General features: G+C 42.0%; 1 protein-coding gene across 7 annotated transcripts in view; it reads right to left on the reverse strand.

Annotated features, from left to right (window-relative positions):
- The window catches only part of ralgapb (Ral GTPase activating protein non-catalytic subunit beta), a 126,841-nt gene that overhangs the window by 94,408 nt on the left and 5,248 nt on the right, over positions 1-27,185 (reverse strand). For 6 of the 7 annotated variants that reach the window (XM_080204573.1, XM_080204572.1, XM_080204571.1 and 3 more), the window contains exons 2-5: positions 16,655-16,878; positions 6,921-7,123; positions 5,968-6,131; positions 111-297 (exon numbers count right to left, since the gene is read on the reverse strand). In XM_080204573.1, the coding sequence (XP_080060699.1) occupies positions 111-297; positions 5,968-6,131; positions 6,921-7,123; positions 16,655-16,837 (737 nt within the window). In that variant the 5' untranslated portion in view covers positions 16,838-16,878. The remainder of the gene's footprint in view (positions 1-110; positions 298-5,967; positions 6,132-6,920; positions 7,124-16,654; positions 16,879-27,185) is intronic. The other variant, XM_080204567.1, reaches the window with a different exon arrangement.

Raw genomic sequence — 27,185 nt, forward strand, 5'->3', positions numbered from 1 at the left:
TTTGATGTTATAAACATAAATAAGCTTATTGAAGTAGTTAGTTATAATCATTGAGCTTCTGACAAATTAGTTATGCCAGGGAGTGCAAAATCAAAACTATAGATACTAACCTGGAGGTCAGTGCACAGATGACTTTACTCCACTGTTCTACCACAGCTGGGTGATGCCTCCAGTTAGCCAGCATTTCTCGAGCAGTCTTCCAATATGGTGGTGTTGGGAAGCATCGTGTACAAGCCAGGAACCAGACTTCAAACAGTACACCAATTAACTTATCAGCAAGATTTTCTGCTAGTCCTCCTAATGCGAAGCAAATTAGCATAACATTTAAAAGCCACAATACATTTGTCTTATTGGATATGTATTTGAAAAGGAAACAGTTACAAGGTTATTTGGAAGGAACAAAGGGATGGAACTACATAGATAGCTTGAATGGCCTCCTTCTGTGCTGCAATGATCTATGGCCACAACTTCCAATGCAGTGGCAATTGAGTCTAATTACCAATCTGTTCCTAGTTTGTTGCCTTAAAGTGAAGCTGCTCCTATCGCTAACGGCTAAGGGTAAGATCCGAGTAGTAATGGGTTCTCAAGGTCTACTGTTGAGTCGAGGGGAGCCATAGGTAAGTACGCCACATCCCATTTTTTTTTTAAAACAGCACCAACTGTTATAAACCAGGCAGGTTTAAAGATCCAGCCACTTTGACAAGTCAGACAGAAGTATATAAGATAATGGGTAAGACTTGGGGGTCAGGTCAGTACCCTCAAATGATTAATAACTACAAAAGGTAGAACACAGCCCAACTGCAGTAACTTTTAAAAAAGTCTCTCTTTTCTGAAAGAAAATGCAGCACAACATTTTTTCTAACAATCAGATTAGTTACTATCAATCGTGACGAAGTGTGCAAATGATATGTGTATTTTCATTTTTCAGGAGAATGTTTTAAAGTTCAGCTTTTTTTTAAACAGGTGGTTAGTATATCTGTAAGAAATACAGCTCAGATGCTGGGGAAGCAGCATAATTACTCATTTCAATCTTGCAAGTCGTTATGTGAAGTAGAGTTAATGGACTTTAGTTACTTAAATTTCCCTGCAATTTCAGATTAGAGTGATTGAGACTGACAGGGTCATATGATATCATGGTTTGTCTGCGGTGCATAGAAAGAAACAGGCTTTTGCAGAAAGAAGTTGACATTTGGCTGTTCAGGTTGAAGTTAGGGGAATTTTGCAGGCCTCTGAAGGCTCTGTATCTCTCTGAAAACACCAGGGCTTTTTACATTCATTAAATTGGTTTTAAATCTGTAAGAAGAATTTTGCTTATTTGGAACAGAAATAGTGACAAGTTAGACATTGTTCAACTGTTAAGAGTGAAGCTGTTTCATTTTATTAGAGTTATACTTAAACTGTGTTATGAATAAAGGTTTTCATAAAATATCCCAAATCTGTCAGTGCAATTATCCCTGGGGCGAAGCGTCCTATCCTCACATTTATGCTAAACAAAAAATAAAATTGGGGTCCAGTCTACCTTGGCATTCTGGTCAAGGACCCTAACAGAATCAAGATTTTATTTTCAAGACAACATAGTGTTTAAATCTAGTTAAAGTTATATGTCCTTGAATAACGAGTCTCTCAGGGGCATTCCAAAGTCAGTAAAATAAATCATTTTCAACGCTCACGTGCAATACACTCAGTGAGAATGATCACTGCTCTGATTGATCAAGTGAAAAGTCTGACAACACCAGGTTTCAGTCCAACCGATTTATTTGATAGTAAACTCACTAGCTTTCGGGGTTAGCCCCTTCGTTAGGTGAATTGAGAGTTCTGGCCTCAGACAGGACATATAAAGCACAGACAGTTTACAGATTACTCATTAGAATGCGAATCTTTACACCTAACCTGCTGTTCAAGTCTTAAAGTGGCTAACAATGTGAGTGGAAGGAGCACTGATCACAGGTTAAAGAGATGTGTATTGTCTCCAGACAGTAGTGAGTGAGGTTTTGCAAACCCAGGCAAGTCACAGGGGTTACAGATAGTGCGACATGAACCCAAGATCCCAGTTGAGACCGTCCTCATGTGTGCGGAACTTGGCTATCAGTCTCTGCTCAGCGACTCTGCGCTGTCGTATGTCGTGAAGGCCGCCTTGGAGAACACTTACCCGAAGGTCAGAGGCTGAATGCCCGTGACCACTGAAGTGTTCGCCAACAGGAAGGGAACAGTCTTGCCTGGTGATTGTCGAGTGATGTTCATTCATCCGTTGTCGTAGCGTCTCAGATGAGGAGGATCGTGACAGACACCTCCAGACGCTGAAAGATGCCCTCATAAGAGCAGGATATGGCACTCGACTCGTAGATCGACAGTTCCGATGCGCCACAGCGAAAAACCGCACCGATCTCCTCAGGAGACAAACACAGGACACAGTGGACAGAGTACCCTTCGTCGTCCAGTACTTCCCCGGAGTGGAGAAGCTACGACATCTTCTCCAGAGTCTTCAACATATCATTGATGAAGATGAACATCTCACAAGGGCCATCCCCACACCCCCAACTTCTTGCCTTCAGACAACCACGCAACCACAAACAGACCACTGTTCGCAGCAAACTACCCAGCCTTCAGGAGAACAGTGACCACAATACCACACAACCCTGCCACAGCAACCTCTGCAAGACATGCCGGATCATCGACATGGATACCATCATCACACGTGAGAATACCATCCACCAGGTACACGGTAAATACTCTTGCAACTCGGCCAACATTGTCTACCTGATACGCTGCAGGAAAGGATATCCCGAAGCATGGTACATTGGGGAGACCATGCAGACGCTATGACAACAGATGAATGAACATTGCTCGACAATCACCAGGCAAGACTGTTCCCTTCCTGATGGGGAACACTTCAGTGGTCATGGGCATTCAGCCTCTGACCTTCGGGTAAGTGTTCTCCAAGGCGGCCTTCATGACATACGACAGCGCAGAGTCACTGAGCAGAGACTGATAGCCAAGTTCCGCACACATGAGGATGGTCTCAACAGGGATGTTGGGTTCATGTTGCACCCTGTAACCCCCGTGACTTGCCTGGGTTTGCAAAATCTCACTTACTGTACTGTCTGGAGACAATACACATCTCTATAACCTGTGATCAGTGCTCCTTCCACTCACATTGTTAGCCACTTTAAGACTTGAACAGCAGGTTAGGTGTAAAGATTCGCGTTCTAATAAGTAATCTGTAAACTGTCTGTGCTTTATATGCTCTGAGGCCAGAACTCTCCATTCACCTGACAAAGGGGCTAACCCCGAAAGCTAGTGAGTTTACTATCAAATAAATCGGTTGCACTGAAACCAGGTGTTGTCAGACTTTTTACTGTGTTTATCCCAGTCCAACGTCGGCATATCCACATCCTGACTGATCAGCATAAGAACATCAGAAATAGGAGCAGGAGTAGGCCATCTAGCCCTTCGAGCCTGCCCCGCCATTCAATAAGATCATGGCTGATCTGTCGCTGTTCAGTTCCACTTTCCTGCTTTCTCCCCATAACCCTTAATCCCCTCTCTTATCAAAAACCCATCAACCCGCGTCTTAAAAATATTTAGCGAGGCAGCCTCCACCACTTCAACGGGCAAAGAATTCCAGAGATTCACCACCCTTTGAGTGAAGAAGTTCCTCCTCAACTCCGTTCTAAACCGCCCCCCTTTTATCTTGAGGCTGTGCCCCCTAGTCCTACTGTCTTTTTTGAGCAGGAAGAGTCTCTCCACCTCTATCCTGTCCATCCCATTCATCATCTTATACGTCTCAATGAGATCTCCCCTCATTCTTCTAAACTCTAACGAGTACAAGCCTAGTTTATTCAGCCTCTCCTCATAGCTCAACCCCCTCAACTCTGGTATCAGCCTAGTAAACCTCCTCTGCACTCCCTCCAACCATATGTTTTAAAACTGGGATTTGTTGATCCCTCAACAATTCCAGCTCTTGGATCAAAGAAGTTGAGATAAGGGCATCCTTTGTCTGTGTCACACATTATAGTCCCCAAAAGATGCCCACCTAGAAATATTTGTCCAAGGAGTATAAAGATAGGTAGCCTTTGCTGCATCTTGATTGACCTCTATGTCCTGAAACAGTGAACAAATTTCCTACTAAATATAACACCCTACAAGTGGTCGCTTACAGAAAATGGGCTCAAGACCACAACTATTTTGCACCACAGAAGTCAAGGCAGCAGAGGCTCTCCAAGTAACTGTGTAGGTAATTGAATTCAAAATAATATCTATGTAGTTTTGCAAGTTTAACTTGTAGGATTAATTACTGTGGGAAAAAGTACTTCAGATTCTTAAAAATTATATGTAAATTGCTGAAAATTTTGTTAATTTCACAACCTTAGTAAAAGCAAATTACTTCTAATACTGGAAATAAAACAAAAACAGAAAATGCTGGCAATAATCAGCACACCATGTTGCATCTGAAGAGTTAATGATTTAGATTGTGACTGTTCATCAGAGCCTATGAAAAGTCACAATCTGAAATGTTGACTCTACTTCTCTCACCACAGATGCTGCAAGATCTGCTGAGTATTTCCAGCATTTTCTGTTTCACTACTTTAGCACCCTCCTTCACTTTGAGCTGGGCTCCAATCTTTGTATCATCAGCAAGTTTGCTGATCCAATTTACCACATCATCCAGATCATTGATATAGACGACAAACAACTATGGACACCACTAGTCACAGGCGTCCACTCAGAGAAGCAATCCTCCACTACCACTCGCTGCTTCTTCTATTGAGCCAGTGTCTAATCCAATTTACTACCACTCCATGTATACCTAACAACTGAACCTTCCTAACTAACCTCCCATGCAAGACCTTACTGAAGTCCACGTAGACAACATCCACTGCCTTCCCTTCATCCACTTTCCTAGTAACCTCCTTGAAAAACTCTAATAGATTGGTTAAACATGACCTACCATGCACAAAGCCATGTTGACTCTCCCTAATAAGTCCCTGTCCATCCAAGTATTTGTAGATCCTATCTCTTAGTACTCTTTCCAATAATTTACTTACTACTGATGTCAAATTTACCAGCCTATAATTTCTCAGATTACTTTGAGCCTTTTTTAAAACAATGGAACAATAGGAGCTATCCTCCAATCACCTGTGGATACAGACATTTTAAATATATCTGCCAGGACCCCTGCAATTTCAGCACTAGCCTCCTTCAAGGTCTAAGTCCGGTCCTGGGGATTTATCTACTCTGATTTGCCTCAAGACAGCAAGCACCTCCGCCTCACCTTTAATCTGTATAGGTTCCATGACCTCCCTACTTGTTTGCCTTATTTCCGTAGACTCCATGCAAGTTTCCTTAGTATATACGGATGTAAAAAACCCATTTAATATCTCCCTCATGTCTTTTGGTTCCATACAAAGCTGACCACTCTGATCTTCAAGGAGACCAATTTTATCCTTTACTATCCTTTTGCTCTTAAAATACCTGTAGATGATCTTCGGATTATCCTTCACCTTGACTGCCAAAGCAACCTCTTGTCTTCTTTCAGCCCTCCTGATTTCCTTCTTAAGTAGTTTCTTGCGCTTTTTATACTCTTCAAGCATCTTATTTGTTCCCTGTTGCCTATACATGTCATACATCTCTCTCTTCTTCTTTAGCAGAGTTCCAATATCCCTCGAGAACCAAGGTTCCTTATTCTTATTCACTTTGCCTTTAATCCTGTCAGGAACATACAAACTCTGCACTCTCAAAATTTCTCTTTTGAAGGCCGCCCACTTACCAATCACATCCTTGCCAGAGAACAGCCTGTCCCAATCCACGCTTTTTAGATCCTTTCATTTCTTCAAATTTGGCCTTTTTCCAGTTTCGAACCTCAACCCAAAGACCAGATCTATTTCTATCCATGAGCGTGAATTACACTGGAAAGTTGTACCAGGTCAAAAATGTGATAGAAATTTATGCTGTATTGAGGTTACTAACCTGGAACTGTTGGAGCTGCCAGAAGAGTGTCATTAATCTGCAGTAGGAAAAGTAACAATACTTCCCAAGTTTCCCTCGTCATGTTGGCAGATTCACGTGCTAATTTCTGGACCGCTGCTAGAACTCGCAGGCACAGTGTGATCTGGTTATGAGCATACTCTGATCTGAAAACAAATTGTGTTTAAAAAAAGTTAAGAACAATGCATTATGAACCAATGCAACATCTCAATTCAATTTAGTTTGGCATCAGTCATTGTTGATTTTGTTATTGAATCTTGATCCTTTTTGTTTCACAATATTAAGTTACATTATTGTTTTCCCTGTACAGTAACCGTATATTACCCCCTGCCCAGGAACATGAGAAGAGAGGTTGTTCAAGCTTCCAGCAATTCAGCTTTTCAACATGATGCCATGAAATTCTTGCAAACTGTTATTATGGATATAATACCACCAGATTAACCTGTTGCAGCAAAGAAATGCTGCCACATTAAATGGGACAAAAATGGGATTATGGAGATCTTATTGAAGTATGCTGACAAAAGACAAGTCAACCTTGATCAAGATTCATATTATGGAATATTTCAGTCCTGGCATTCTTCCCATTCTACCTTCCTCCATAATCTGCTAATTATGCTGTGAGTTTTCTTTGAATGCTTCAGTGGAATCTGTATTTCCTGTGATTGACACCAATCTATTTTGTGACTTAAGTTGTAAAAAGAGCTAAAGAAACTACAATACCAATACACCAGAGAGAACTTATTTAAAAGTGGAAAATTTCAGTCTCGGTCAGAGAGCATAAAACAGATAAGAGTAGAGCAGCATCCAGCATTTATCCTGTGCTGATTTCTTCTTCACTAAAGTTGAGGGAAGGAAAATAGGGTTGAATGCATAATGACACTGTTTCACTACCGCCTATCTCACTTTTCCACTGAAGCAAAGTCTTTGATACTTACCGGGGAACAAACAAATTCTGTAGGTGCCTGAGAATAGTTTGCACGTATAAATTTGGTTCTTTGATAATGGGCTGAGGGATAGAGTCACGGCGAGCCACCAAAGCCATGATCCAGTCAGTATAAACATCTACACATAGCTTGACCGTTTCCCCATCCAGAGGCAGAGTCAGTCCATAACAGAGCACCTCCATGGTCCATTTTACCTACCCAGAAGAATAAAGCACAATATCAGTGTCCATGCTAAACAAACATTTTTTCAAATGACCACTTAGAACTCAAATGATTCCATTCAGCCTCACCCCATTGGGTACACAAGGTCACTGCTGGCAGTCAGTTTCTAATCAGCCAGCAAGACTATAGCAGTGGTCAGAAATTACCTCCAGCCAAATGCCATAAGGACACTGCAAAGATGTCAAGGGTTTCCAAAACTTGAGGAAGACACGAGGCGCTCAGTTTTAGAAAACATAGAAATTAGGGGCAGGAGTCAGCCCTTCGAGTCTGCTCCACCTTTCAATATCACAGCTGATTCTCTCTACCATCGCCATAGTCCAGCACTCTCTCCGTACCCTCGACACCTTTAGTGTTGGGAAATCTATTTCCTTCTTAGTTATATCCAGTGACTTGGTCTCCACAGCTTTCTGCGGTACAGAATTCCAGAGGTTCACTACTCTCTTGAATCAATAAATCTGTCCTCATCTCAGTCCTAACTAGCCTAGCCCATATCTTGAGACTGTGACCCCTTGTTCTAGACCCTCCAGCAGTGGGAAACATCATGCCAACATCCAGTGTCTAGCACTATCAGAATTTTCTACATTTCGATGAGATCCCCTCACATTCTTCTAAATTCCAGTGAATACAGGTGTAGTTGGCCAAATCTCTCTTCATACAGCAATTCTGCCATTCCAGGAATCTGTCTGATGAACCTTTGCTATACTCCCAATTTGGCAAGTATATCCTTTCTTAGATAAGGAGACCAAAACTGCACACAATACTCCAGGTGTGGCCTCACCAAGGCTCTGTATAGCTGCCATAAGACTTCCTTGTTCTTATACTCAAAATACTCCAGCAATCAAGAACAACTTGACAGTTACCTTCCCAGCAAGTGCTTTCAGTGACTGGTATACAAGCACAGCCAGGTCCCTTGATACATTGACAGTTCTCAATCTATCACACTGAAATAATACTTTGCCATTCCTACTGAAGTGAATAACTTCACACTTACTCACGGTGCACAACATCTGCCACGTATTTGTCCACTCACTCAACTTGTCTAAACTGCCTCGAAATCTCTTTACACCCTCTTCACTATTTATATTCCCACCAAATTTTGTGTTGTCAGCAAACTTGGAAGTATTACATTTCATTTGAATATAAAAGTAGGGAGGTCTTGCTGCAGCTGTATAGGGCATTGGTGAGGCCGCAGCTGGAGTACTGTGTGCAGTTTTGGGCGCCGCACCTGCGCAAGGATATTTTGGCCTTGGAGGGAGTGCAGAGGAGGTTTACTAGGCTGATACCGGAGTTGAGGGGGTTGAGCTATGAGGAGAGGCTGAATAAACTAGGCTTGTACTCGTTAGAGTTTAGAAGAATGAGGGGAGATCTCATTGAGACGTATAAGATGATGAATGGGATGGATAGGATAGAGGTGGAAAGACTCTTCCCGCTCAAAAAAGACAGTAGGACTAGGGGGCACAGCCTCAAGATAGAGGGGGGGCGGTTCAGAACGGAGTTGAGGAGGAACTTCTTCACTCAAAGGGTGGTGAATCTCTGGAATTCTCTGCCCGTTGAAGTGGTGGAGGCTGCCTCGCTAAATATTTTTAAGAAGCGGGTTGATGGGTTTTTGATAAGAGAGGGGATTAAGGGTTATGGGGAGAGGGCGGGAAAGTGGAACTGAGCCACGACAGATCAGCCATGATCTTATTGAATGGCGGGGCAGGCTCGAAGGGCCAGATGGCCTACTCCTGCTCCTATTTCTTATGTTCTTATGTTCTTATTCCCTCATCCAAATCATTGATATATATTGTGATTAGCTGGGAACAAAGCACTGATTCCTGCAGGACTTCACTTGTCACTGCCTGCCACTCCAAAAAGATCCATTTATTCATTCTTTCTGCATCCTGTCTGCTAACTGATTCTCAATCCGTGCACTACATCACCCTCAATCCCATACACTCTAATTTTGGCACACTAACCTCTAGTGGGACGTTAACAAAACTGAAATACTTCGCACCCACAGGTTCTCCCTCATCTATTGTTATTTCCATCCTCAAAAACTCCAGTGGGTTAGTCAAACATTTCCCTTCCATAAATATCAATTGGATTAGTCAAAGTCAGCGTGAATTTAAGTGTTCTGTAATCATATCCCTTATAATATATTGTAGCATTTTCCCCACTACTGATGTTACGTTCAATAGTCTGTAACTCCCTGTTTCCTCCCTCCTTTTTTAAATAACGAAGTTACGTTTTCCACCTTCCAATCTGCCAGGACTGTTCCAGATGCTACAGAACATTGGAAGACGACAACCACTATTTCCACAGCCACCTCCTTTAGTGCCCTGGGATGTAGATTATCAGACCCTGGGGATTTTTTGGTTTTCAATCTCATTCATTTCTCCAGCACTGTTTTCTATGAATACTAATTTCCTTCAATTCCTCCTTCTCACCAAATCCTTGGTTCTCTAGTTTTTCTGGGAAGTTACGTGTGTCATCTTCTGTGAACACACAAGTTGTTTAACTGCTCTGCCATTTCCCTGTTCTCCATTATAAATTTCCCATTTTTAGACTTGTCTTCATTAATCTTTTTATTCTTACATACTTGCAGAAGATTTTATGTTTCTTGCATATTTATGCTCATACTCTATTTTCTCCCTCTTAACCACTGTTTTCCTTTGCAGAATTCTAATCTGCTCCCAATCCCTGGGCTTGCTATTTTTTTTCTAGCAACCTTATATGACTCCTCTACGGATCTCATACTATCCTCAATTTCTTTTGTTGGCCACTTGATGATTTTACAGAAGAAAGAAATGTATAACTGCACTGTTTTGTGCATGACTGGTAGCTACTTGTAATTGATAATTATTTGAATCTACTAAGAAGATGACAATTGCTTGACGATATTTCATGAAGCGAAGCTGCTGAATTGAGTAGAATCATGTTGACTGGAATCTTCAGGAAGAGAAGTTATATCAGTTTAACTCCTCATGCTGGAGAACCTATAGGCAGAAGAGGATACAGCTTGCATAAAAGGTGAATAAACGAGCCCAACATCTAGGTTACACAATTTATATTTATTTCAGAATGAATGAGGAACTTAGGAGCAGGAGTAGGCCATTTGATTCAATTAAATCATGGATGTTCATCTACCTCAGTGCTACTTTCCTGCACTTTACCTTATCCCTTGATGCTATTAGTCTCCAGAATTCTATAAATTTTGGTTTTAAACATGATCATTATGTTTCCACAATCCTCTGGAGTAAAGAATTCCAAAGATTCACCACCTTTGTGACCGAAGAAACTCCTCCTCTCAGTACTAAATGGCTTGCCCCTTAGTCTGAGATTGCTTCCTATGGTTCTCATCTCAGCCAGAGGGAACATCTCATCTACATCCATACAGTCAGGCTCTGTAAAAATTTCATATTTCTCATCGAGATCACTGCTTATTCTTTTGAAACTCTCAAGATGCACAAGGATCTGAGTGTTCTACTGCATGAGTCTTAATAAGCAGGTACAGCAAGTAATTAGGAAAGTGAATAGAATGCTATCATTTATTGCCATGTTCTAGTTAGCCTGTCCAAGTCCACTCAAAACACACTTCCAATCTCCTCACAACTTACAAAGCTAGGTAGTAATGTAACAGCAAATTTCATTCCCCTCATTCAAATCATTGAAATGGATTGTGAACAGCTGCAGCCTAGCACTGATCCTTGAAATATCCTAATAGTAAGTCTATCATCCCGAGAATGACTAGTTTATTCCTACTCTCTGCTTTGTTTGTTATCCAATTCTCAAGTCATACCTGTATATTACTTAGAGTCATAGAGGTTTACAGCAATGGAAACAGGCTCTTCAGCCCAACTTGTCCATGCCACCCTTTTTTTTTAAAAAATCCCTAAGCTAATCCCAATTGCCTGCATTTGGCCCATATCCCTCTATACCCATCGTACCCATGTAACTACCTAAATGCTTTTTAAAAGACAAAATTGTCCTTGCCTCTACTATACCTCCGGCAGCTTCTTCCAAGGACTCAACACATTGTGTGAGAAAAAAATTTGCCTCTCTGGACATTTTTGTATCTCTCCCCTCTCCCTTAAACCTATGTTCTCTAGTTTTAGACTCCTCTGCCTTTGGGAAAAGATATTGACTTTCTAGCTGATCTGTGCCCCTCATTATTTTACAGACCTCTATAAGATCATAAGGCCGCAGCTGGAGTACTGTGTGCAGTTTTGGTTGCCGCACTTACGCAAGGATATTTTGGCCTTGGAGGGAGTGCAGAGGACGTTTACTAGGCTGATTCCGGAGTTGAGGGGGTTGAACTATGAGGAGAAGCTGAATAAACTAGGCTTGTACTCGTTAGAGTTTAGAAGAATGAGGGGAAATCTCATTGAGACATATAAGATGTTGAATGGGATGCTCTTCCCGCTCAGAAAGGACAGTAGGACTAGAGGGCACAGCCTCAGGATAAAGGGGGGGCGGTTTAGAACGGAGTCGAGGAGGAACTTCTTCACTCAAAGGGTGGTGAATCTCTGGAATTCTCTGCCCGTTGAAGTGGTGGAGGCTGCCTCGCTCAATATTTTTAAGACACGGGTTGATAGGTTTTTGATAGGCAAGGGGATTAAAGGGTTATGGGGAGAGGGCGGGAATGTGGAACTGAGCCACGACAGATCAGCCATGATCTTATTGAATGGCGGGGCAGGCTCGAGGGGCTAGATGGCCTACTCCTGCTCCTATTTCTTATGTTCTTAAGATCATCCCTCAGCTTCCTACGTTCCAGAGAAAAAAGTCCCAGTCTATCCAGCCTCTCCTTATAACTCAAACCATCAAGCTCCGGTAGCATCCCAGTAAATCTTTTGTGCTTTTTCCTAGTTTAATAGTATCCTTTCTATAATAGGGTGACCAGAATTGCACACAGTATTCCAAGTGTGGCCTTACCAATGTCTTAACAACTTCAACAAGACATTCCAACTCCTGTATTCAATGTTCTGACCGATGAAACCAAGCATGCTGAACGCCTTCTTCACCACTCTGTCCACCTGTGATTCCACTTTCAAGGAGCTATGAAGATGTACTCCTAGAGCTTTTTATTCTGTAACTCTCCCCAACGCCCTACCATTAACTGAGTAAGTCCCGCCCTAGTTCAATCTCCCAAAATGCATCACCTCGCATTTGTCTAAATTAGATGCCATCCCTGCCATTCATCAGCCCACTGGCTGGCCTATTTAAGCAATACCTAATCTCAAGTGATCTAATTTTGTTTACCAACCTCCTCTGTGGTACCTTATCAAAAACCTTCTGAAAATCCAAATACACCACATCCATTAGTTCTCCTTTATCTCTACTACAAGTAGCAATCTCAAAACTCCCAGTCAAACATGATTTGCCAATAAATCCATATTGTGTCAGCCCAATTTTCCCATTATTTTACAAATGACCAGGTATCATAATCTTTATAACAAATTCTTACATTCTCCCCACTACTGACTTTGAACTAACAGGTCTATAATTCTCTCCCTCCCTTCTTAAACAGCAGGGTTAACATTTGCTACTTTCCAGTCTGCAGGAACCTTTCCAGAATCTATAGAATTCTGAAAGATTGCTATCACAACGCATTGGAGGCTATGAGCTCGATAGCAGAACACCATGTCTACGTATATTAGCTGAACTCCCATGTCACTAAGACCAGGTGAGGTCTTCAAGCAAAGTACCAAAACAGAGTAGCAAATAATTAGACTAAAGTAGGCAGATGGATGATTTTTAATATGTATATTTTACATATAGGGTTGAGGAAATGGAACAGGTGCTGTGCCAGCTCCTTATGTTATTGGAGCTGTTCCCTGATACTGGAGTGAGGTTAATGTGGCTGCAAACTTTAAAAAGAGGGATAAGACATACATGAGCAACTATAGCCCCGTCAGCCTGAGGCCATCACTCGGAATTTAATACCTCATGACTAAAGTTGAAAAGGGCACACCACGAACACTCAATATGGCTTCAGAAAAAGAAGGTCCCGTCTTACTTTCTTTTCCGAAGTCTCTAAGATATCAGACAAAGGAAACTTAGATTCTCCAGCTTTAGATAAGGTACTGCACGAGGATTCTCTACAAGACTCAATCTTCAATGATTGGTTGCAATTTACTGTGCGAGATAGATAGCTGACTCCAAGAAAGCCTGCAGGTACAAAGTGGCTGCAGGTGGATTTGGTCAGCTTGGAAATAGATTACCAACTGGATCCCAGGGAAATCAGTGTGAGGACTGCTACTATTTACATTAATAATCTAGATGTAAATATTGGGTGGGTTAGCAAACAGAGTTTGAGAGCCAGGCCATTACATGATGCCAATCTACTACAGTAGGTACACTGAAGGATCTAGCAAATTATGTTCAATTTAAAAAAAGTGCAGTAAACACATTGACAGTGCAAGTCCTGAACATGCAGACAATTTCAAGGGAACGAATTAGAATCAGTTTAGAAAGAAATAAATCTTGGTGTCTATTGCACAACTCTTTAAAGGTTCATGACCACAGCTGTGAAGCAATAACTAGAATGAATAGGGTGCATTTTACAGGACAATTCACTATAAAACAAAGCATATTAATTTGTGCTCATGTAAAACCTTGTTTAGGTCTCAGTTATAACAGCGACCAATTTAGATCTCCTCACGTGGCAGGTAATATTGTCAGGAAACATAAGTAGTTTTAATTAATCTATTTTTGTATTTGTGGGTATTAAAATAAGGCACAGCTCAAGTTTAATTTTTGGGGGTCTGTATTTGAAAGACTTCAATTTGGTTAGGATACATGTGTGGCAATAAGAGTTTACAATGAAAGCAAACAGGGTTTAAAGAAAGACTATGTTGTTGCTTGGCCACATGAGGTTCGGGAGAGTTTAGTTTTAAGCTGGACCCAGAAAAAACTTGGAGGCCAGGGAGCAGACTTCCCAAAAGAACAAAGTCTATAAATCAGGGAGCTGAGACGGAAATTATGTCTCAGGAAGACAGTTAAGTTAAAGGAACAAAGAATAAGAAGTTGAACAAGATCCTGTTAGGTGGGGTTAAATTAAAAAAAGCAGAGAAAGTGCTCTGAGTTAGAGACAATTTCAGGAATCAGATTCAAAAATGGGAAGACAAACATTGATACTTGAATACAGCCTGTGAAGCAGTAGTGTTCTGTTGACGTAGCTAGATACCCAAAAAAACTGCATGGAAACTTGCACGTGACCATCCAAGGCAGAGGAGAACTGAAGAGTGAAATCTTGGAAGTGGATCCTTGGTGAAGACATCCAAGAGAAAGCACTGCTTGGATGAAGATTCTAAGAAGTGTAGATTCTCATTTAATCTCTCCATTGGGTGGCACCTGCCATTTTGTTTCAGAGTGTGGTGGTCTGACCACACATTTTGCCTATTGGTTTACATGGACTGAGTACTTACTGAGAACGAGTATTTAAAGTATGTTATTAATTGTGTCATCCTTATAAAATATTTGTATATCTACAAAAGGTGTAGGGGGAACAGTATGTCATAGTTAATCTTTTCCTGTTCAATAAATGTTTTGTTCTTTTGTTGAAAGTTAATTGGCAGCCCTGTGACTCTGTTCAGCCACATCTCTAAGCAAAAAGTAAAAGTTAAGGTCTACCGAGGCAGGGTTCCATTCTGAGACCTGACTGGAGGACCATAGAAATAATTCCTAGTTTCAAGTATTTAGTTATTCAGAGACTAAAAGAGCAGGGACTTGAAACTTCAGAGAAATGCAAATTTGCAGACGATTTGACCAAGTTTTATATGACGAAGCACATCGGCAAAAGGGTTCAACTAAATAATCTAGGAAGGACTGGTTGGGGTGGGGGGGGTGGTCACAATATCAAGTTATGCAAGAACTAAGGTAGCTTTCAAAGAACTAGGGTAAAGATCAAGGGTTCGTTTTCACAGCAAAACGGACCTTTAAAATACATTGTCGGATTGTACCGTTGGTGTACATTTGCTGAACTCTTTCAAGCAAATGCTGGGCATAGTTTCTGGCTGGGATACAGTCCCCAGCTCCTCCAGTCAAGAACATACATCAAACAAAGTGAGCCGGGACATCCCTGTTCCCGTGCTGTAATTTTCTTTGGGGTTTTAGTTCAGATGGGGCAGTATGGTCAGTGCAGGTTTGGAGGGTCAAAGGGCTTGTTACTGTGCTGTAATTTTCTTTGTTCTTTGACATCTGACCAATTACTAGCTCAACGGTGGAGTTCATTATTTTGTGAATAAATAAATCTTAATGTTGACCTACTCAAAAAGCCAGGAATTTGCATTTGTGTAATAGTTGCCAGGAGGATTTGGTGTTTTTAAAAATAATCATTTGCCTCACTGAAGCTCTACACATCATTCATGTGAGGTGAACATGAGCTGCTACTCTCAGTAGTGAACTTGCAGACCACTATTTGCATTAATTTAACATTCAAATCCCAAATCCACTACTTTCATCTTCGGTCCATGGAAAGACTCAACCGTAACTTACTTTCAAGCTTTTAACTTCCTGTCCTTTGACCAAAGTCAGTAAAATAACTGAAGTACAGCGAGACATCATAGACATGGGCCAGAATTTTACTGTCCCTTTGTAACAGGAATCAGATTAGGTGAGGGGTGAACCATGGAAAACTACAGTAGAAGCCAGGCTGTAAAACCTGTCCATTGATTTTTCTTAAAAGATTAGAGATGTTCATTGTCCCATTTTGTTAAAAAAAGTGTTTGTCAGAAAGTGTCCGTATCCATTCTGATAGCAGCTTCAGCCGGCAGTTTTTCAATCCGTCATTGCAATTCTCCTGCTTCTTGCTCATTCCAACAGTATGAGCACATGTCCCTCATGGACTGGCCCTTCCAAATTTTGAATAATGGATCAGTCGCATGGGCCGACTACATAGTTGCTGCGAGCCAGTCCTTCTAAAAACTGTGGTAACTTGGGCCAGTTTGATGGTCCAAAGTAGCAGACCTTCGATAAAGAGCAGTGAAGGCAATGCTTCAGGTTTCACCATTTGCTGTGGTGGGATTTGAGTATATGCCTGAGAGCATTGCCATGGCTCTCCGGATATCAAATCATTGAGAATACCACTAAGCCACCAGCTCCAGATATAAATAATTGGATAACTAGAGACATTTTGCCAGGAGCTCAAGTGGGCAGAATTAAGATAATTAAGAGGAAGAGCAATTAATTTTTTAATGCAGCTAGTTATGGTCAAGAATGCAATAACAGAAAAGACAGTGGAAGTAAATTTAACAGCACCTTTAAGAGAAGAAATTGAATAAAAACATAAAAAGAAACAAGTTGGAGGAAAATGTCAGGGGAAATAAAAACTAAAACAAGTGGGACTAATTGGACAGCTCTTTCAAAAAAAGCTGGCATATGGTTCTATATAACATTCACAATATAAACATTTGTGTTTTCTTTTTAATGTGCACAGATCAGGACATTATAAAAAAATATTTACTCAAAAATTTATGTCAATCTTGAAGCACAGCACATGGATCAATCTTCAAATGCCTCACCTCTTTGTCGGTTTTTAGAATGCTTTCATTGCTGGTTGAAGAACTGTTCAGTCCCTGTCCCAGAGGACGGACCACAGCATGAGCCACATCTTTACCAACGTTGCTGGGATAGCTGTGCAAAACACTCATGTGACCTCGGTCGCTCTGGATGACGAGTTGCAAAGATCGCCACTCAGAATACATGGTGCGTTAGTACCACACAACCCACTCACTTCAACATCTGTCTGAAAGACAAGAATGAGACACCAAACGACTTAAGGTTTTAAAGAAAACATTTAAAATCACACCATGTTTGATCCGGTCACTGAAACAAAACCAATATTGAAGCTTGCAGCATTTCCACACCCAATACCATTGCTCAAGTAAAGTTTTCCGAGATTCTCTTTAGCAAAATGGTTAGGACTCTAGCCAAGTGGAATATTACTGGAAACGTAGGATGGAAGGATTTAAGATTATAATTTGATGACCTGCCAGAGTAAAATTCAGAACCAAAAAAAATCTACTAGGCCTAACAGGCCTTTGTGATCATAATCACATTTACCTTTTCTATCACTATATCTCTTCGTGAATTTTGTCTCCAGGATCTCGTCTAATTTGTCCCTTAAACCCACTTATATTGTTTGCTTCAGTGGTAACTTACTCCACAAATACAACAGTTGTTGCCAACTTTCCAACATTCTAATGTGCAGCCAAGCAGAATTGAGATGTTCAGAAGGTGCGAACATTGATAGCTATGTTTCCATGAAACTCAGGATCTCGCACTTGGCAAATTCTGCACAGAACTGTTCCAAACACAAAAAAGCCTAAATGGTTGATCCTGATAACAGTACAGATAATAATGATCTGATTCAGCTCAGCTTCACTGTTGTTAGGTCAAATTCCTGGTTTTGTTGAGCAACTTTACTATTGTGATTCACTAAGGCAGCCCACCACCAATTTTTCAAGGGCAACTGAGGGTCAACAACAAATGCCATCTTGCCAATATCACCCACATTCCAAAGAGTATTCTTTTTCTGGGTAGCAACATGTCTAAAGCCAATTTTAAAAAAAACACAGCAAATGAGGACAAAATAGTCAGCAGCACACAAGTGAGAAGCAATGAGAGGCAATGATATGATAAATAAAAACAGGGAGATAGTGTAATTATATTTAAAAAAAAAACTGGCTCAGAGCTGGCAGGAGATGTGACTTAAGGTTAGCTAAAGTTTACTGCAACTGTATAAGGTGTTGGTGAGTTGACACCTGGAGCAGTATGTGCAGTTTTGGTATCCAGGTTGGAGGAAGGATGTTCTTGCTGTAATGGAAGTGCAGCAAAAGTTTACCAGGTTGATTTCTGGGATGGCAGGACTGTCATCTGAGGAATGACGAAGTCCCTGAGAATTATATTCACTCGAGTTTAGAACAGCAAAAGGGGATCTCATTGAAAGTTCTAAAAATTAATTCTAACAGGATTGGACAGGGTAGATTCAGAAAGAATGCTCACAATAGTGGGGGAGTCCAGAACTAAGGGTCATAAGCTTGAGGATAAGGTGTAAACCTTTTAGATCTAAAGGGGAGGAGGAACTTATTCACCCAGAATGGTGAATCCGTGGAATTCACTACCACAGAAAATAGTTGTCTGATTTCAAGAAGAAATTAGATACTATTCTTGGGGCTAAAGGTACCAAGAAATTGGGGGGGGCGGGGCGCAGCAGCAGCAGCGGCGAAGAGAGACGGGATGAGGTTATTGAATTAGCCGTGATCATAATGAATGGCAAGCAGGCTCAAATGGGCGGAATGGTCTACTCCTGTTTCTATTTTTTATGTAATGGTGTTCAGGTTACATAACTTGGAGCAACCTTTCAACCGTGCTCCACACATGTCCGAATGCTTATGCTCTTTTCCTTTATTCATGGGATGTGGGCATCGTTGGCCAGGACAGCATTTATTACCCAACTCTAATTGCCCTTGAACTGAGCGACTCGCTAGGCCATTTTGGAGAGCATTTTAAATCAGTCAATCATATTGATGTTGATCTGGAATCGTCACAGGCAGGCCAGACATAAAGGCCGTTAGTGAACCAGATGGCTTTTTATAATTGACAATAGCTTCATGGTATTTATTAAATTTTCCAGATTTTTTTAAAAACAGGGTTCAAATTTCAGCATCTGCCATGGCAGGATTCGAATCTAGGTCTGCTGATTACTAGTCCAGTGACAATATCACAATGCCACCATCTCCCCATAAACATTCAAATTCTCAATTGATAAAATTTTCTGCCACTGTGATGTACAATATCAGTCAACATGCTGCAAGGCAAAATTTCAAATGCTGGAAAATTTTGTTGTTGTTAGCGAAAAGAAACAAAACAAAGAATTTCAAATTCAAATACACCTCTTGGCTCATCAGCCATTGGACAACTAGTTAATTTTCAACATATAAACTTCCATTTAAACAGTCCCTTATTTACACAGCGATATCAGTTCTATACTGGGAGTAAAATGTATTCTATCAAACTACTTCATCATCTAAACGAATATAAGAACAAATCTATTGGTGTATGCAGTGAAGCATGTTGCAGTTAATGCTCATTATGAAGCTTTAAGGATGGCTGGCTGCATACAGTGTGGTAACAAGACATTTTGTCCAGACTAGGAGCTGACGTGACAGCCTGAAATTTCACTTTTGTGAAATAATTAATGGGACAATGGAAAATCACTGAACTGAACAGAAGTTCATCATTGGTGGGAACTGGACACAAATTATTTTCTCCCAAATGGCAGGATTCTAAGGAGGTCTGGGGCAGCACATCATAATGAAAATACTCCATTTTTATTCACTCATGGGACATGAGCGTCGCTGGCTGGCCAACATTTATTGCCCATTCCTAGTTTTCACAGTAACTGCATTGCAGTATTAACGTAAGCCTATTTGTGACTAATAAATAAACTTTAACTTTTAGTTGCCCTTGATGAGAGGGCAGTTGAGAGTCAACCACACTGCTGTGGCTCCAGAATCACATGTAGGCCAGGTCAGATAAGGACAGCAGATTTCCTTCCCTATAAAAGGACGTTAGTGAACCAAATGGGGTTTTTAAATTCATTTGCGGGAGATGGGTGTTGCTGGCTGGCCAGCATTTATTGCCCATCCCTAGTTGTCCTTGAAAAGGTTGTAGTGAGCTGCCTTCTCAAATTGCTGCTGTCCATATTCTGTAGGTTGTCCCACAATGCCGTTCAGGAGGGAATTCTAGGATTTTGACCCAGCAACTACAAAGGAACAGCGATATATTTCCAAGTCAGGATGGAAAGTGGCTTGGAGGGGAACCCGAGGTGGTGGTGATCCCATGTATCTGCTACCCTTGTCCTTCTAATTGGGTTTGGAAGGTGCTAAGGATCTTTGGTGAATTGTTGCAGTGCATCTTGAGCTTTGGTGGTAGAGAGATTGAATGTTTGTAAATATGGGGCCAATCAAGCAGGCTACTTTGTTCTGGACAGTGTCAAGCTTCTCGAGCGTTGTTGAAAATGCATCCATCCAGGCAAGCAGGGAATATTCCATCACAATCCTGACTTGAGCCTTGCAGATGCTGAGTTATGCGCGACAGTATTTCCAGCCTCTGACCTACACTTGTAGCCACTGTGTCTATGTGGTGAGTCCAGTTGAGCTTCTGGTCAACGGGAACCAAGGATGTTGCCAGTGAGAGATTCAGTGATGGTAACACCATTGAATGTCAAGTGGCATTGGTGAGAGTGTCTCTTATTGGTGATGGTCATTGCCTGGCACTTGTGTGGCACAAATGTTACTTGCCATTTGTCAGCCCAAGCCTGGATGTTGTCCAGATCTTGCTGCATTTGAACATGTACTGCTATGATATCTGAGGAGTCGCGAATAGTGCTGAACATTGCACAATCATTGGCGAACATCCCCGCTTTGACCTTATGACAGAAGGAAGGTCATTGATGAAGCAGCTGAAGATTGTTGGGCCTAGGACATTACCCTGAGGAACTCCTGCAGAGACATCCTGGAACTGAGATGACTGACCTTCCACAACCATCTTCCAATGTACCAGGTACGACTCCAACCAACGGAGTGTTTCTTAGAGACTCTGATTCCAGTTTTGCTAGCCCCCCTTTGTCAAATCTGCTTTGATGTCAATAGCTGTCACTCTCAACTCACCTCTGGAATTCAGCTCTTTTATCCATGTTTGAATCAAAGTTGTAATGAGGTCAGGAGCTGAGGGGCCTGGGCGAAACCCAAACTGGGCATCACTGATCAGGTGCTGCTTGATAGCACTGCCAATGACCTCTTCCATCACTTTACTGACGATTGAGAGTAGATTCATTGGGCAGTAAGTAGCTGGGCTGGATTTGTCTTGCTGTGTATACAAGACATACCTGGGCAATTTCCCACATTCTGGGTAGATGCCAGTATTCCAACAGTGTTTTTCCCAACAATTGACAATGGTTTCACGGTCATGTCAATTTTTAATTCCAGATTTTGTTTATTGAATTCAAATTCCACCATCTGCCATGGTGGGATTCAGACCCAGGTTCCCAGGACATTAGCTGAATTTTTGGATTAATAGTCCTGTGATAATACCACTAGGCCATCACTTTGCCTAAATCTTTTATAAAAGTTGATAAAGTTGCCTCAAATTTGACATTTTCTTGAAAACAAAATTTGCAAAGAGAATCTGCTGAAGAAAAACAAGTTATTGTTAAAAAAAAGAGACATGCCACCTAAGCTTTTCATGTTGCACTCAGTGGCGATAGTGTGCTTTAAATAAATGTATGTTATGTTTTTTGTGCAGGATCTGTTGCAGCAGTTTATCAGAGGAATTCTGTCTGTATACCGCAGTTGCACTGTTACTGCAGCAGCATAATTGCTACAATGTTTCTTTTAAGCTAAAGAAATGCAGGGTTATGTTATTTTGTATTTTCCCTGGGATATTGGAGAGTAGGGCTTGATTAACAGGCAAGTTCATATGACTGGATACAGCTGGCTATTCTTCAGATTCTGGCTGGGGGTGGAACTCTCTTGGGAAGTTTTTGCATGAGAATTATAAGACAAGCATCTGTCTGGGTCACTCTCCAGCATGTGTTTAAAGATTAGAAAATCTAGTAGCCACATAAGTATATTTGCTTATCAGTGATATCTGGTTCTAAGGAAGGGATTTATGTCTGTGGTGTTACTGCTAAATTGGAACAACTGATTCAGCTAGCAGTTAAACATGATAAAGTATAATTAAATATTTTAATTGGTAAAAGTTACGCTAACTCTGTTATATTCTGTGTTCTTAAATAAAGTTTGTTTGATACAAGCTTCCTAGTGGGTCACTTGAATCATACCTGGAGAGAAACACCTTATGCTCACCCTAATGCCAAAAATCAAATGCAGAAGCTATGGTCTAGGCTAACAATATACCTGGAGAGAGATATTATGGGGTTAAATATCGCACGGTGCTGAGAGTCGATTTTGAAATTACAAACTTAAGACGTTTATGATTAACAAACTTACTCATTAACAGTTCTCTTTCTTTTACGGTAACCATATTACAACCTTAGATATGGTTAACCTGACTAGAACAAAGGGGGTCTTGTGATTAGATATATTTGTATCAGACTACATGTAATCACAAAGGATTGTAAAAGCTACATAAAGAGGAACAGTCCCATTGTTCAGGGCACCTTTACTAACTGACTCCCAGCACTGAGTGGACGTTGGATAGCAAAGGCTTGCCACTTTACATATGCAAGAAGAATAAAGAACCTTTCGATCGGACTGCGGTTGGTGTTTGCATTTGTATCAAGGACAGAGGGGTCTCACAAAAAATAAACTTAACAGGAGTTTCTGATCTCATCCCTAACAATTCATCAGGATAGTTTGAGAGAAATTAACAGCAACGGGAACAACAACAGATTAGATTATATGAGAGTGCTGATTGGTTGGCAAGTGGATTCTGATTAGTAGAGATGCTGCCATGCAACAATTAGGTTTTCAGATTTGTTCAAATTCAAACTGGGAAGGTCGACTTTGAATGATCAAGGCATTGCCCCGGGGAATGAATAGGAAGTTCCTCTACTGTGTATTGAAAAAGGCATAATGTATGGACATGTTCCTTTGGTCTGTAAAGACTCAGAATGTGTGGGAATTCTAGCATGTGCAAGGGAACTCACAATAAACGTGAGGCTCAACAACTACTCTGCACGTGGAAGTAACAAAATTGCTACTCAAACTGAATGTTATACAAGGGAGAACACTGCACTCTGCTGCCAGCTCCACGGGCCAGGATACCACTACATCTCAGCTCTCTGTCCAGCTGAGGTAATGACGTCGAGTAGTGGTCAGCTGGTTTGCAGTTTCAAGAAATGCATTAGTGCAGACATCTGTTCTAAGTCCCATTGGAACAACACGAGGGCCTTCTTTTCTGGGAAATTAATGGTCCCACCAAACTTGGCACTATTGGAAGAACGCTGGTAGGTGCTGCCAGATCATCATGTTTGACTTGTATTCCGTTTGTTTCTCTCTGCCTTCTGCGGTTTACAGATGTTTCCTTCCATTCCTTCTTTAGAGGTCAACCAGAAGCAGATAGGACACAGCATCTGTTTGTTAGGATTTTCCTGGTGACCCAGTCTGGATTAAACTTAAAGTTCCAGGCAAACAAATACTAAGTCATTTACCTCAAATTACTTATTACCTTTAACAGAACTGTGATATTGCTTTTGTATACCTTGGTTCATTTCCATTTTCCAAGACAAATTGGGGAACATTAGGTCAAGTCTGGTCTGGAGGTGCCTCCCCAGCTCTGTGGGGGATACTCCCATAGTAAGGTATGGTGCGGTCCTGTAAGAAAGGAGGAATCTAGCAAGCTCCAAACAATGGTGTGGCTGGCTGTTTTTTCATCACTGACTTGAGTGTCTGGTCAGCTCATTCTGCTATGCCATTTGAGGCTGTGTACACATTTTATTCCGTTATTTTGCACAAAATGCTGAAACTCAACCCCTCTAAAGGCAGCATCATTATCAGAGACCAGGCAATGCTTGGTGAAGGCTTGTTGGAGCTTTTCCGAATGTTGTAAATGACATTACTCTTCCCATTTCATGGGCATCAAGCATGGAATGGCCATGCTTGGAATGACCAACAATAATTAGGAATACAGTGCCTATAAGAAATAGGACCTGCAAAATCCACATGTAACCGTGCCCAAGGTTAGCTAGCTCCCTGGTGCAAGCGGGCTGAAGGAGGCACTATGTGTTACAACTAGCATCGCTCACACTGCCCAATTAGATTTTCAATACATTATATATTCATGTGTTATCAATATCTGGCCATCAAATACAACTTCAGGCAAATATCTTCATTTTGATCTCATGTGGATAAGCAGTGTGTAATTCCTGCAGCAATGTTCCTCTTGGAGGGTAAGGAACTGCGACGGTGCAGAGGGACCTCGGGGTCCTTGTGCATGAGTCGCAAAAACCCAGCCTGCAGGTGCAGCAGGTGGTCAGGAAGGCGAATGGGATGCTGGCCTTCATAGCGAGGGGGATTGAATATAAAAGTAGGGAGGTCTTGCTGCAGCTGTATAGGGCATTGGTGAGGCCGCAGCTGGAGTACTGTGTGCAGTTTTGGGCGCCGCACCTGCGCAAGGATATTTTGGCCTTGGAGGGAGTGCAGAGGAGGTTTACTAGGCTGATACCGGAGTTGAGGGGGTTGAGCTATGAGGAGAGGCTGAATAAACTAGGCTTGTACTCGTTAGAGTTTAGAAGAATGAGGGGAGATCTCATTGAGACGTATAAGATGATGAATGGGATGGATAGGATAGAGGTGGAAAGACTCTTCCCGCTCAAAAAAGACAGTAGGACTAGGGGGCACAGCCTCAAGATAAAGGGGGGGCGGTTCAGAACGGAGTTGAGGAGGAACTTCTTCACTCAAAGGGTGGTGAATCTCTGGAATTCTCTGCCCGTTGAAGTGGTGGAGGCTGCCTCGCTAAATATTTTTAAGAAGCGGGTTGATGGGTTTTTGATAAGAGAGGGGATTAAGGGTTATGGGGAGAGGGCGGGAAAGTGGAACTGAGCCACGACAGATCAGCCATGATCTTATTGAATGGCGGGGCAGGCTCGAAGGGCCAGATGGCCTACTCCTGCTCCTATTTCTTATGTTCTTATGTTCTCTCGATCCTCACAGTAACAAGATAGAAGATGCTGTTGAAGGTGCCTTAGTGAGTTGCTGCAGTGCATCCTGTAGCTGCTACACAATGCTGCCCCTATGCATCAGTGGTGGAAGGAGTGAACATCTATGGTGGTGGATGGGATGCCCATCAAGCATAAGAACATAAGAACATAAGAAATAGGAGCAGGAGTAGGCCATCTAGCCCTTCGAGCCTGCCCCGCCATTCAATAAGATCATGGCTGATCTGTCGTGGCTCAGTTCCACATTCCCGCCCTCTCCCCATAACCCTTAATCCCCTCTCTTATCAAAAACCCATCAACCCGCGTCTTAAATATATTTAGCGAGGCAGCCTCCACCACTTCAACGGGCAGAGAATTCCAGAGATTCACCACCCTTTGAGTGAAGAAGTTCCTCCTCAACTCCGTTCTAAACCGCCCCCCCCCCCCCTTTATCTTGAGGCTGTGCCCCCTAGTCCTACTATCCTTTCTGAGCGGGAAGAGTCTCTCCACCTCTATCCTATCCATCCCATTCATCATCTTATATGTCTCAATGAGATCTCCCCTCATTCTTCTAAACTCTAACGAGTACAAGCCTAATCTATTCAGCCTCTCCTCATAGCTCAATCCCCTCAACTCCGGCATCAGCCTAGTAAACCTCCTCTGCACTCCCAAGGCCAAAATATCCTTGTGTAAGTATGGCGCCCAAAACTGCACACAGTACTCTAGCTGCGGCCTCACCAATGCCCTATACAGCCGCAGCAAGACCTCCCTACTTTTATATTCAATCCCCTTCGCTATGAAGGCCAGCATCCCATTCGCCTTCCTGACCACCTGCTGCACCTGCAAGCTGGGTTTTTGCGACTCATGCACAAGGACCCCGAGGTCCTTCTGCACCGGCGCCTGCTGCAGTTTTTCTCCACGTAAGTAATAATCCTTCCTTATATTATTCCTACCAAAGTGGACCACCTCGCACTTACCAACATTAAATTCCATTTGCCATTTCCTGGCCCATTCGCCCAGCCTATCTAGATCCTTCTGTAGACTCTCCCCACCCTCCGCACAATTTGCCTTTCCACCAATTTTGGTGTCATCAGCAAATTTCGACACCCTACACTCGGTTCCCTCCTCCAGATCATCTATATAAATGGTAAATAGCTGAGGCCCCAGCACCGTCCCCTGGGGCACTCCACTAGTCACCATCCGCCAATCCGAATAGCACCCATTGACCCCCACTCTCTGCCTCCTATTTGACAACCAGTCCTCTATCCACGCTAACACCCTACCCCTAACTCCATGCCCCCTGACCTTCTGTAATAACCTCTTGTGAGGTACCTTGGCAAACGCCTTCTGAAAATCCAGAAAGACCACATCCACCGGCTCTCCTCTATCCACCGCCCTAGACACATCCTCATAGAACTCCAGTAAATTTGTCAGACACGACTTCCCTTTAAGGAAACCATGCTGCGTCTGCTCTATCAAGCAGTTCCCCTCAAGATGCCTCGCTATTTCCTCCTTGATGACGGATTCTAACATTTTACCTACAACAGACGTTAAACTAACAGGCCTATAATTCCCCGCCTTTTGCCTGGCACCCTTCTTAAACAACGGCGTAACATTAGCCGTTTTCCAATCTTCCAGCACTTCCCCGGAATCCAGCGATGGTGTCAAACATAGCAAGCCATTCAACTGAATCAAACGGCTCTGAAGTCTACAAAAGGAATGAAACGGACAGATCATCCAGCATCAACTTAGGCACCAGAAAATAACAATGACAACGACCGTCTCCAACAACTAACTATCACCCCAAAACTTTCAATGGCATTACCATTGCTAAATTCCCCACTATCAACTGAAGTAGTGTAGCAATATAAATACTGGGACTACAAGAAATCAGAAGCTGGCAATTCTGCAGATAGTAACTCATCTAATAATTCCTCAAAGTCTATTCACTATCTACAAGGCACAAGCCACAAATGTGATGGAATACTTCCCACTTGCCTGGATGAGTGCAGTGCCAGTTTAGCGATGCTTTCTTCCTGTGAAGGAATATAAAACCTATTAGCTGTTGATCATGGCTTGCAGATGCTCTGGAGTTCTGATCAACATAGCAAACATTTCAATTATGTTGTGGGTACAATTTGCTATTACACCACGCACCACACATTAAGCAACAATCCAATTCTTCAAAAATTGCCCAAATGCTGGGAATGTAAAAGAAACAAAAAAAAAGAGACTTGGAATATACAACAGGTCCACATGTAAAGATTAAGATTGGTTAACACTCCAGTGGTGAAGTCTTTTCACTTCTCTAATTCAGGCTGTTCACCCAAACAATTCAAATGTTAACTTGCCTGTTGCATATTTCATGTTTTTTCTCCCGCCAAGACTGT

The sequence above is a fragment of the Carcharhinus amblyrhynchos genome, chromosome 16 (genome assembly GCF_965287045.1).
Source record: "Carcharhinus amblyrhynchos chromosome 16, sCarAmb.v2.hapA, whole genome shotgun sequence".
NCBI classification, from domain to species: Eukaryota; Metazoa; Chordata; class Chondrichthyes; order Carcharhiniformes; family Carcharhinidae; genus Carcharhinus; species Carcharhinus amblyrhynchos.